The sequence below is a fragment of the Protomyctophum parallelum genome (genome assembly GCF_964188405.1).
Source record: "Protomyctophum parallelum genome assembly, chromosome: 17".
NCBI classification, from domain to species: Eukaryota; Metazoa; Chordata; class Actinopteri; order Myctophiformes; family Myctophidae; genus Protomyctophum; species Protomyctophum parallelum.
In genome coordinates this window covers 21494838-21508437 of record NC_139719.1, presented here as the reverse complement: position 1 = coordinate 21508437, position 13600 = coordinate 21494838, and the positions used below count along the sequence as shown (strand labels likewise).

The 13600-nt window shown below is 40.2% G+C and overlaps 1 protein-coding gene across 1 annotated transcript; it reads right to left on the bottom strand.

Annotated features, from left to right (window-relative positions):
• Positions 1-6490: 6490 nt before the first annotated feature.
• Positions 6491-10167, bottom strand: LOC310874395 (kelch-like protein 36). The gene is made up of 6 exons (XM_083787174.1): positions 10129-10167; positions 8939-9008; positions 8617-8814; positions 8318-8467; positions 8011-8194; positions 6491-7914 (listed from the first exon to the last, which is right to left on the bottom strand). Exons 1-6 carry the CDS (start codon positions 10162-10164, stop codon positions 7758-7760), a joined length of 795 nt encoding a protein of 264 aa, XP_083643300.1. The 5' UTR covers positions 10165-10167; the 3' UTR covers positions 6491-7757.
• Between the last annotated feature and the right edge of the window lie 3433 nt (positions 10168-13600).

Here is a 13600-nt window from a genome sequence, read left to right as displayed (position 1 = left end):
TATTAAATAATGATAAAATGTATTTATTATATTATTATTTATCATATAGTGACTTGATATTGATAATTAGCTGAACAATTTACAAGCAACAATACAATAATCATTGTGCATTCAACCATGCATTATATGAGTTGGACTACAAAGTATTTGTCCTCATTATAACCTCCTCCAAGTCAACCACCTCCTCACCACCACCTTTTTGAGCTGCTGCTAATATTAAATAATAATGATTAAATGTATTTATTATATTATATTATTATTATATATTATTATTTATCATATAGACTTGATATTGATAATTTGCTGATGAACAATTTACAAGCAACAATACAAGAATCATTGTGCATTGAGCATGCATTATAAGGAGTTGGACTACAAAGTATTTGTCCTCATTCATAAAGTGTTGGACTGTGTTGCCAAATGCATCGCCTGCTATTTAGCCATTTTGAACGTGCTTCCAACTGCCCACCTGTTGTTGTGTTGTCGGTCGACTCGGCTGCTGAGGTGCTGGGACCTGCACCCTTAAATAGGTCTGTTATTTTTGCATATTTAGATGCATCTGCCTGAAGCTGTTTTCTTTTTTTAGTCTTATCTTCTCTGCACCACCGATTTATTTCTCACCACCACTCTTTCTTTTTGACATTTTCCCCGTCACTAGTTCTTCTCTCTCTCAATCAAATCATCACAAAAAACAGCTGATGATGCCTGCCTGGCTGCAGTGGCTGGGAGGGATCATTAGGGATGCAAAGAGAAATGACACCACCAAGAGCCAATCAGATTCCACCCCCAGGAAGGCCAGTCCAGCGCGCTGCCGCTGTCTCTCTGCAAGTGCATGTTAAAGTTGCGCGACACGGCCGACAACACAGTACTACGAAGCATAATTGTGTATCTTCAAAATAAAATATAAAATATATATTTATTTATTTTTATAAACGGCTGGCCCAGACCGGCCTGGACTGGACCGGCCGTTCGGGAGTTGTCCCGAAATTCCCACTTCAAACAATTATGAACTTTACCCCAAAGCGCCACCAATGTTTACAAACAAGAGACCTTTTTAGGTTAATTTAAAAACTGAATCCATTGAATGTTAGCATTTAGCAGATTAATGCTACAATCTGGGATTCAATTTGTAAAAATGTCTTATTGCAACAAACTCAAAGAAATTGAAATATTAAAACAAAACTTCTAAATTAAAGTTCCCGCTCGTCTCGTTTACAGTCAGCCAAGGTGAAGCTGCAGGTACAACGCAACTCAAACGCGTCGCATGTCGACCATTCATCTGTTGGGAGTGGCCGCGCCTAATTTGCATATTTTGGTCATAAATCACGCAGCAGTTATTGTAGAGCGTCATATCGTTCCTGATGTCCACATCGCTGAAGATGAATTCCTTTGCGCCAGAGATGGTGATGATGGAGTGCAACACACGGAAGCAGCTCTCCTCTGGAGACGTTGAGCAGTTCTTCAACAGGGATCAATTCTTCCAGTTAGACCTGCGGGAGTTTGAGTACTTCAAGTTTGCCGCGCTGAAGCTGGATTCCTTCGAGTTGTTGGATGCTGAGAACTTCCAGCAGCAGCCAGAGGAATCGCCGGAATCAGCCGTTGCCTACAGTGAAGACAGTGTGCTTCACAAGGGACGGTTTCTGCCGAGTCAGAGGGGGCAGCAACGGTCGTCTTTTGGTCGTCAGCCTGAGCACAACCACAAGGTCAACGAGGAGAAGAAGTCAGCCGGGAAGGTAACGTTCATCATGGGTGAACTGTTACAAACGGAGAGAGCCTACATCAGAGACCTGCGTGAGTGCCTGGAGACATACATGTTGGAGATGACCTGCGGTGGAGAGGAGGACATACCTGCTGGCATCCTCAACAAGGAACACATTGTCTTCGGCAACATCAAGGAGATCTGTGACTTTCACAGCAACATTTTCGTGGAAGAGTTGGTCAACTGTCAGCTACCAGAAGATGTGGGACAGTGCTTTGTGACATGGGCTGAAAGGTTCAGCATGTATGTGAGTTACTGCAAGAACAAGCCTGCCTCCAGTGATCTTATTCTGGAACACGCTGGAAGCTACTTTGACCACATCCAGCAGAAACATGGCCTGGGCGCAGCCAGTTCTATTGACTCCTACCTCATTAAGCCAGTACAGAGAATCACCAAGTACCAGCTCCTGCTGAAGGACTTACTCTCTTGCTGTGGGAAGGGAGAGGGAGGAGACATTAAGGCTGCTTTGGAGGTGATGCTGAGTTTTCCCAAGAAGGCAAATGATGCCATGGACATTGCAATGTTGGTGGGTTGTGATGAGGACCTGGATGTCCAGGGGGACTTGATACTTCACGACCGTTTCCAGGTGTGGAAACCAAAGTCTATCATCCACAAAGCTCGCATGTCTCTCAACTGGAAGGCTCAGTACCACCACCTGTTCTTGTTTGAGAAGTTGATGGTCTTTAGCAAGGAGATCAAAGACTCTGCTGGCAGAACCACATACCAGTACACAAATAAAGTACTGACATCGGACCTATGGGTGACAGAGAACATTGATGGGGGCCCCGGTACGTTTCTTCTGTGGGCAGGAAAGCGCCCCTTTCACAAGACTGTACTTCAGGCATCCAGTGTGAAGGCCAAACAGAAGTGGATGAAGACCATCAGGGAGGTGTCACCACTTCACTTGCCAGGATGGCTATTGGCAGAAGAAACACCAGCACTGTCCCAACCCCCCAGCAACAGTACAGGACAGATAGACAATATACCCAGCCATCCAGGTCAGAAATTTTATGGAAACATACTGTGGAAATGGCTGACCAGCCGCAGTAGCCGCATTTACAATGACTTATCCTGAATATTGTCATATTATTGTATATATTATTACCTTATTATTGTATTATGCCTATGCTCTTATTACTTGTGATTATTGTGTATATATATATATATATATATATATATATATATATATATATAGGCCTATATATATATATATATATATATATATATATATATATATATATATATATATATTATAGTTTATTAATGTTATTATCCTGTAATCAATTGTATTGTATATAGTTGTGGTACCAGTAAATAAACCAAGTTCAGTGAACTTGCCAGACTACACCCTAAAATCCTGAATCTTAATTGAACTCAACCTATAGGGGTATACATTTGCATGTGTATGACCCAGAGGGTCCTGTTACATGTAGCTAAAGCAATCATATGGGTTATCATTTCTGTAGTGGAAGAAGCACTCAGATTCTTTATTGGATTTAAAGTAGTAATGTTGAGGTACTCTGTTACCGGTAAAAGTCCTGTAATCATAATTTGACTTGGCATCAATCAATAGCATCTCTACAAGGACGTAACATCGTGATGCAAGGTGCTGTTAACTTCTAGATCAGCTATTTTTTTAAAAGGGCTTAATTGAGTATGTTTTGTCTTTATAATTTAAATCTTCAGAGAAACTAGTAAAGCCGTTAATTGTAGTGGCGTTAAAAAAGGGTACAATATTTGCCTCTGAGATGTACTAGAATAGTAAAGTAAGTATAAAGTGTAAAAAAATAGAAATACTCTGGTTAAGTAAAAATACCTAAACATTGTACTGAAGTACAGTACTAAATGTGCATAGTTACTTTCCACCACTGCTGTAGTGTTGTACTAAATAACCAGCCACAGTTTGTCTCAGAAGGTTTCAGCTACTGTGAAAGAGAGGCTTGTTCTACCCAAAGCCTCAGCCACATTAAAAGCATAAAATTGACTACAGCACTATTCAAATAATAGATGTAGTTATGGTTGTTAAGCTAGATTTGAAATAATATTTCCATTTAATGCACATCTGTTTACATAAATTAGTCTAGAACTGAAAAAAAGGAAAAAGAAAACGGTTACAACATGTTGGAAATCAACATGTTGATCAAATAAATCTCCAACTTATTGACTTATTTCTCATTCACAATTTATTATTTGCAACTTACACAATACATTGTGGTGTATTTCAACATTGACTAGTATGGTGTAATTTTAACAAACCAGTTAACAGTTTTATTAAACATCAATCAGCATCAAAACTAAGTACATATAATAATAGTGTAATATAAATATGGCTACTGTGAAAAAAGGTCTATTGGCGAACATCTTTAACTTACAAGGACTTAAAGCTACCAAAAGATAAAATGCCACAAAATAAACACAATATATATCATAACATGTATATGGCTTGTAGACGTTTGCAAAGCACACCATGCTGGCTAAAGTGAGGAATCAGATTCTCAACTGTCACATGCCAAAACAAAAACTAGCGTTTGACAGGGGTTGAAAGATTGAGGTTGTGTTTCAGGACTCAAGGTGAAGTACAAGGCCACAGCAAAGAAGTGTCCAATAAGAGTCACTGGTTTGGGTGACAACCTGGTAAAGATTTAAAAAAATCATAGTCATTCTTTAGAATTTTGATGCAAACTACAATCAGAACAATTGTGGTGGGAGAACCGAAGCAGGTATTGAGGTCATTTATCTGTGTAAATGAGGTATTTATCACAGTAATAGTACGTTATTCAGGTATATCTGCGCATGCATCTGGTGTACTACAGATGCATATTAGGTGTGCAGAAGATTCCATGCATGGACACGCATTGATGTGTCTGGTATTAGGGTTAGGATTGGATTAGTTTGCATTCACATGTATCTCTTTTACCTAGCAGCTTAAAGTACACTTTCTCAGACATGTATTCAGTGAGGTTTTGTCACCGTGGCATCTCCCCCCTGATGTCAAATACTCTGGTGTCAGAGGAAGATATCTGGTAGATAAGAACAGGGCTGCGGTTTGCCAGGACCAACTATTTCACACACACACACACGCGCGCGGTAGAAGGTCCTCTGTTCGCCCCATGGCCCTGGTCTACACCAGGGGTAGGCAACCTCAGACACGGGTGTCAACATTGGCACAGGGCGGGTGGTCACTGGCACAAGTGTGTGAGAGAGATCTTTTATTTTAATATTAAGACTTATTCAAAAAAGTTAAGTCTGTGAAATGAAGTCCCCTCACATCTATATTATAAATTACTCCCTGCACATAATTCTACATTCACTCAAACTCTGGGCTCTGACTGGGGAGTGGGGAGCGAGTCTGAGATGGGTGGGCTCTGAGTCTGTGATAGGCCACATAAAAAGGTTATGTACTATGGACAATCAAAATCAGATGGAAATATACAATTTTTATGTGGTGACATAATTAAACTTTATCTTGATACCGCACACTGATTATCAAGAAAATGAAAACACGGCACTCCATGTCAAAAAGGTTGCCAACCCCTGGTCTACACTACAGTAGGCTATGTGTCCTGCGAGCTAACCTGTTAAACCCTTACTGCTCCTCTTAATTAATAGCAGCCACTGCTCCTATATAGTTGGGCTATGGTAGGTTAAATGCAGAGATCAACCCCTTTCCCATTTCCACTCTGGACCTCTGCGGCCACAAAAACAGATTACATTTTGAGAGTACGGTTTATATTATATTTTACACTAGTATTTTGGCGATGTAATGAGAGCATTATTTATTTCCCATGTTACAACCTTCCTCCCCTAACTTTAATGACTCCAGTTTCACACATCCATCCTCCTCAAAGTTGGTCACAATGCCTTCTACTATTGTGACACTAGGGGGAGTAAAGTGCTGCTAAAGAATATTCCCCCTATATTTTAGATGATTTCCAAAGGGAAACACTAAACCAGATAACAGATGTTTAAAACCACAGTGATTTATAAGTCTATGAAACAACTTTCCACCCAACATGAAACCAATATTACATAATTTCCTGCCAACGATGGGAAAAGTTCCTGAAAGCCAGCTTGACCGTCAGGTTACCCACCACCATTCTGACCGCACGGAGGCGCCGTCTAGCTCCTCCAACAGGAGGAAGAGGAGGTGGAGGAGGAAGAAGACGTTCAACAACTCCATCACCGTCTCCAACTCCACTGACTCCTGTAGCTCCTCAGGCTCCCAGGGTCAGAGGCGGCGTCGTCGTAGAGGGAGAGGCAGCCGGGCGAGATACAACCGTCACAGAACTCAGTTGCACGACTTGGCGATGTGAGCCACCAGCCTGGTCCACCCACAAAACGGTCCTTTTGAGGGCCACCAATTGTTAATAAAAGAGTATCCTTGTACCTATACTAGTTTAGCTCTGATCCATAGCTCCAATGCCGCAACGGGATTAGAGCTATGGACCAGAGCTAACAGTAGCTTAACTAGTACACACACACACACACACACACACACACACACACACACACACACACACACACACACACACACACACACACACACACACACACACACACACACACACACACAGCATGCCAGGGCAGAACCTCTGCCACTATTTTAGATTACCCCTACATTTTGTCCAAGCATCACACAACTCTGTACACACAGCATCGCCATGGTCATTAAGTCCAATTCTATTATTAGCCATTTTAACCCATAACCCCTAGAAAAACACATTGATGCAGTTGTAAACATTTTTCCTCAGCCACTTTTTATTTGCTAAAGTCTGCCATCTTGTGGACACAACAGTTTGATGAAACAATCTCCTTCCAATAACATACCATGAAACTTATTTTAAGTACAATTTACATTGCTGGCATAAACAATATAACAAAGGAATACAAAACAATTATTGTGAGAACAGGTAAGATTCATGTTTCCAAGTTTATGGACTAGTGTCTATTAACTGTTAATTAATATACATCGCCTTTGTTAGTAACATTGCCCATGTATCATGACCCTTTACAACAACGACTTCTGTTCAAAAATGAACCTAATTAATAACGAGAAAACAAAACGGTGTGGTTGTTTTAACCGGTCAAATTATTGCTAGTTATGTTGCATTCTTTCTTCTTAAACAAAAATAACACAGCCAGAGGAAAAAATAAATATATATATATATATATGGCTTTGAAAATAACTTTCAGATAAAACAATGTTACCCCGAAACCTTAGTTCTTCCTTCTTCCCAAAAAAAAAACAATCTAAAAGATTTCTTCTTTGTAAAAGGTTGTAATCAGTAAAATTAACAAGGTTTTAAAATTCACATCGACATAGTTAGAGAGTAGAAAATATCTACTTAGTAGTGTTTTAGAAAAAGGACAGTAATCTTACTTAAAAAATCTACTGCACACCACCGGAATGTGTCTGACTCACATCCATAGAAATAACCATTTGTTGCGTGGGGACTGGGGGCAATTCAGCTCACTGGGTTAACTCCAGTTGAATTTATACAGCGTTACTTACAACCCCCCAAACGTCCGAGGTCTGCTGTCCGGTCACTGCTGACTGTGCCAACAACCATAACCCTCAGAACAAGAGGTGACCGCGCTTTGCGGTGGCAGCCCAAGAGCTATGGAACAACCTCCCCACCATATTAGAGCTGCTCAATCCATTGAAATTTTGTCCCTACTTAAAATACAACTTATTTTCTCCCTGGATTTGAGATTTGAAAACTCAGAGATTGACCAAAGTGCTTTAAACAATAAAATGTAGAAACAGTCAAGTGTCAATTGTCAATTTAGGGGTCCTTTACATGAAAAAGTTTGGGAGCCACTGTCATATACATCATCTCATTCTGGTCAATAACAATTTGCATCTTCACTTTTGTCTTGTACACTTTTGTCTTCAATGTTTGTGTTTACACAGACCCTCAAAGCTGGACATAGGAGGCGCCCCTCAGAAATGGTACCAAATAGGACCCTTATGGGACCATTTTACTATGTAATACTACTATGTACTAATGTCTTCTACCTGTGCATATACATCCGCCAGCCTGAGAGAGAAACAGCTCATAGACTCATCACATATGAAAGGTTTGGTGGTCTTCTCCGCCACAATTGTCCACGTGTCGCTCTCATCATTGTACCGCTCAATGTCACAGAGTCCGCTACAAGAGAAAAAAGTAGCCATCAGATAAATATCTCGTGTGACTGTGCACAAGCAGTTACCCATTTCAACCTTTCATGGCGCATCAGAATCTTACCGCGCCCAGGGTTCTTCCGACTCCATTAGTACATAGATATTTCCATCCACCACAGCCACACCGGATATGAAGCGTCGCCGTTTCATGGGGGCACACATGCGCCACTGGTTGGTCTGTGGGTTGTAGCACTCCACCAAGTCCGAATTTGAGTAATTGAGGATTGGAGGATTGGCAAAGGCACCACCTATTTAGATGAACAGGAATGAACAGAATAGTAACTGTTGGTTGGCTCTACTGTGTGCCCAAACTACAGTGACGCTGAAGTGAGTATTAGGGAAACAAGAGGAATTAAGAAGAGGTATGATACCTATAACGTAGATATTTCCTTTGAGTGTACAGACGGCGAAACCAGTACGAGTAAATTGCATAGGTGCACAGTCTGTCCATATAGATGTTTCAGGGTCGTACTTCTTCACCCGGGACAGAAGTACACCGTGTGGCAGACTCGTAACAGTGCCTACAATAGTGACAACAAGGGCCCAGGAGCACACATGACAAAACATGAGACATTGAGAAAACACGTTCGCTAAAAATGTCCCAATCCTTTGTTATTATTACATATTAAAGAACAGGCAGAAACTGAAGATACAGAAACCTGTTCCATACCAAAACGGTAGATCAGTCCATCTAGTGCGATCACATCACGGGAAGAGATTTTACAATCTGATATGTCGACAGACCTCATGGGCTGCCAGGTGTTCATGTCGGGGTCGTACCGTTCTACAAACACGGGGTAGTTCCCAGACATGAGGTCAAGGACCCCACAGCCCACTGCATACATATAGCCATCCAGCATCACCAGGCCTTGGTCCAAGAAACAAAAAATTGATCACTAGGACTGATGACCATGGACACATGCAGCCTCTCCCTTGGTTTAATAACCAAAGCAAACCCTATATTTAAAAAAGTCATACTTTGACAGTCTTACCGAATCCACTGCGTGCCACATCCATGGAAGCCATCTGCAGCCATGAGTCATTGGAAGGGACACCGCGTTCCTACACATTTGTGAGGACAGCCATCTCTTAGTACCGGGAGTTAGATGTATGCTAACAGATGCATACATTCAAATCACTATCACTAGCGGGTACACCGGTACAACTGACGTTGGCTTAGTTTCGTCAGCTTTTCAGGATTTCCAGCTAACAGGATTTCTAGCTCGTCATTTGAAGGATATACATGGTCATTTTGCTAATCGGAAGATTATAAACAGGTGCAATGAGTCCAATTCAGCCAATTCTGAATCAATGCTTTTTTTAAATATTGTTTTGACCACTGATGATCAACTTCTTATTGCTTTTTCAGTAAGTCTATTTATTTTTGTTCTTTACCGTCACTTTAATTGTATTAGCATTTTCATAGTAGTAATTTTATTACAAAATACATGATGTACATGAGAAATATAACAATTAGAAACATCCACCTTTTACTTTTTAATTGGGTGTTGGAATCAGCAAATAAGACTATGTAGGAATAAAAGTGATGTGCAAGTAAAACCACAACACAAAATCAAATAACAATTATCAAGGTTAGCATCATGGTAAGTATTATACCGACCATGATACTGTATCATGTTAGTATTGTGGTCAGTATCATGATCAGTGTATTATGGTCAGTATCATGTTAGTATTATGGCCAGTATCATGGCATAGCAAGGTCATGGCATGAGGCATTTGCATGCTACTGGCCATGACGCTGACCGTGATACTGACCATGCTACTAACATGATACTGGCCATGACGCTGACTGTGATACTGACCATGTTACTAACATGATACTGGCCATGATACTAACCAGGCTACGAACATGATAGTGGCCATGATACTGACCATGATACCAACATGATCAAAATCACTCAAAATCACTCAGCATTCATATAGTGCACTTTGTGTTAAAATGTTGTTTGATTTTGTGTTACTCAATGTTATTCTTTATTGTAAGTCTTTTTGCTAATTTCAACACAAAATTAAAATTATATTTAAAGGGGGGTGTTCAAAATTTCTCAAATACATGTATTTTCAGGATTATGAAGAAAAAATAAATACAATAAAAGTGACAGTAAAGAAATAAATCATAATAGTTATTGAATAATGACATTGATAGTGATATTTCAATTACAATTACAACAGGTTCCCTGAGGTCATAGCGCCACATCGCTGTACTGGTTGAACCACGCTCTCCTCCAACCACATACAATGAAGAGCCTGCAATATGTGAGAGCATAATTAAAACAAGTTATGCCTTGATCGAAATAAAGATCTTAATTTCTCAAGATACACTTTTTAATACACCATTAAAGACAATCCTACTATAAATGCACAAATTCTGTGTGCATGTAGTCTCGCGTAGCCAGACAACTATTCCACAATCTCCGAATGCCATATAGAGTCTGGAACTACACCTCCCGAAATCCGAGTAAGGAAGCTGGCATTTCCGTTCACGAAAATACATTTTAACACATTGTAATTCCCAGGAAGTCTCCAGATGTCTTTATAATCACCCCCTGTGGTGCCCAAGACGTCTGGGTAAGTCTTTGGGAATCTTTAGTGAGGTTTTGTTTTTTTTAATCGTCCAAAAACGCTGGACACTACATCTCTATTCTCAATAAATCAATGGGCAATTTTTGTGTTAAAATATCTTTACATTTTATTTTTCTATTTCTGCTGAGCAGCAAGCCATATGATCCATGCTGAGATGATTTCAATTTATATTAGGATAAATTTGCGCGACTGTATATAGACGAAACAGAAGAGGGGAGGAGGCTTACTTCCGCTTTATATTTTACTCATGATAGAGCTTCCGTTGCTCCAGACTGTATGATGGAAGCATTTGAACATTGTGAAAGTCAACAGTCTGGCAAAGCGAGACTATGTGTCTGCGCTCCAGTAGTTCACTATCTTGATAACCATATAATGGCAGATTGCCCAGAATCCAAGTTGCCCAGAACTGCCGATATATGACCGACCTTCAAATAATATGAATGGCTTCATAATTGAACCATCGCAATAATACCCTTACCAAGAATTAAAATGTCCTTTCTAGCACTGCACAACATTGCTAAAGCTCAGGGGCAAAACATTGTAGGATCGATAACAGGTCTACTCTACGTTTATTCTGATGCTGCGACTCACCTGACACAACCACACTATAACTGCTTACAGGGAGGGGCAGATCTGTCAGAGTCTTCCATCGATTGATTTGGGGATCAAAGATCTCAGCGTAGCAACGTTTATCCCATTTATGCACCACCAGCATTACGTTACGTACTGTACAGAGAGATAGAAGATAAACACAACTGAAAGTATGTAAAAAAGCTCAAGATATAAATAAACATTGAATTGTAAAATCAAGTAATGTAAAGATTATGAAAAAACTATTATGATGCCCAAATAGAAAACTAAACTCTTGGCAATCCCAAACTGCCACTAGAATAGAAGTGCGAAATTTGATATATAGTATTTTATATTGGCCTAAAATATTGTCTATATACATACATTCATGAATCCACTTGCTGACCGGCTGTAAATATTGGGCAATTTTTTATACAGGTTTCTTGTGACCCTACCATTAACATCCTATGGCAGGCAAAAATGTCAAACTTTCCTTTTGCTTTAAGTAGCGTGTGACATGTCAAACTAGGGGTTTTTCATGATTCTGAATCCATTCCAAGCATTAGTTTTGCACAAAAAACACTCCTTGGGCTAAAAGCAGCCATATCCACTATGACCGTTTTTAGCCCAAGGAGTGTATTTTGTGCAAAACTAATGCTTGGAATGAATTCAGAATCATGAAAACCCTTTAGTTTGACATGTCACATGCTACTTAAAGCAAAAGGAAAGTTTGGCATTTTTGCCTGCCATAGGATGTTAATGAATAAAAACATAGCCCAATAGTGACAGCCGGTCAGCAAGTGGATTCATAAATGTATGTATATAGACAATATTTTAGGCCAATAAAAAAGTCTATATACCACATTTCCCACCCCATAACCCCGGCTGCCGGACTACCAGCCAGGTATGTTTACACATTTGAGGAATTGAAATCCCAAACAGAAGAACTGTATTTTGTGGACCATCAGTTGCAACATGCATACTGTATGTACAGGTTTGTGTGAGGCAGGGTACCTCTGCACCACCGTGGTCGAGCTCTGTGGCTGTCCTGCATTAGATTGGGGTCCTTGGTTTCAGCGATCAGCCTCTGACAGCCCTGGGACTCTTTCACCACATCCAGAGACTCAATCACATCGTGGAGGTAGGAGGGGCTGATAAGAGGCAGACGGATCTGCTCTAGAACCTTCAAAAACAAATTTACAAATATTTGTATTGATAGTATTATAAATCACAATCAAGCACAATGCATACATTAAATGAGTAATCATCTACAGCTCATTAACACTGGATCACCGACCAATGACACTAAACATCATTAAGTCAATGGCACACGCACACACACAATTACAGCACACCGGAATTCACGCACGAACGCACGCACGCCTCGAGTTATAACTTGATAATTAAGGTTTTAATTTCCTATTGTGGTCTGCCATTTTAGTGTAATTAAAGTATGCTGTCTGATAAATCATTCCGTGTTGATTGGTATGGCTTAATGTTCTCAGCTTTTGTGAAATGGTTTTCGTTTATGTTTGGGGTCTCAGAACGATAGTAATAGCATGCCATCAGACACCACCTACACTACCATAACACGGACCACGGTAACACTTACTTTACAGATGAGCAATATTTTCATTATAGGGATATACCTGAATATATACTGCAGTATGCGTAATATGGCTGATGTTGGTTAATTCTGATGATTTCCCGAGCTATTTATGAACTGTGCCTTTAACGTGATGTCGTAATGAGGGTTATGTCATTTAAATCAAATCATCAATTTATCTAATATAGTTGTTGAGCAGGTTTGTGAGTTCTCACGAGGCCCTGGGTGCATGTCACCTTGCACAGCAACTGGTCTCGCGAGATCACAAAGCCCTCCGTCTGAGACTGCAAAGCAACAAGCTATAATGAAAATGAATGATTACCTTTTCAAAGGTATGCCTGTGGGTAGGACACTTATTTAACCACAACAAAGCCGCCTCAACCACCATCTCCTCCTTGGGCACATCAAGATTCTCACTGGAAAGAATCTGTGTCACTTTCTCCACAGATAGAGAGAGGAACTCTTCCTAGAAGGAGCATAGAGAATACAGTAGATTAGCTGATAGATTACGACTGTTTCCATGCATCTTAAAGTAGAGGTCTTCGGGTAAACCCGAAACGCAAAAATAGTAAATACCCGGGAAATTGACAACCCACCTAAATGAGACCCCTATTCATTCAAACACTCGAAATAACAATGATTACTTTCAGAGATATAGCAAGTAGCAACCAATGATCAGAAGATCAGAGCTTTAAACTTAAACAACAAACATTGGGTGGGCCTGTCTCATACTCTCATACCGAGTCAGTCACAGATTTCTTGGTGAAAAATCCACAACAGACAAACAACTTGGGAAATGTTTGCATCTTTCAATGTCTGACCTGCCGGAAGACGGCACTGAAGCGCTTCAGAATGTACTCCATGCTGCGCTGTG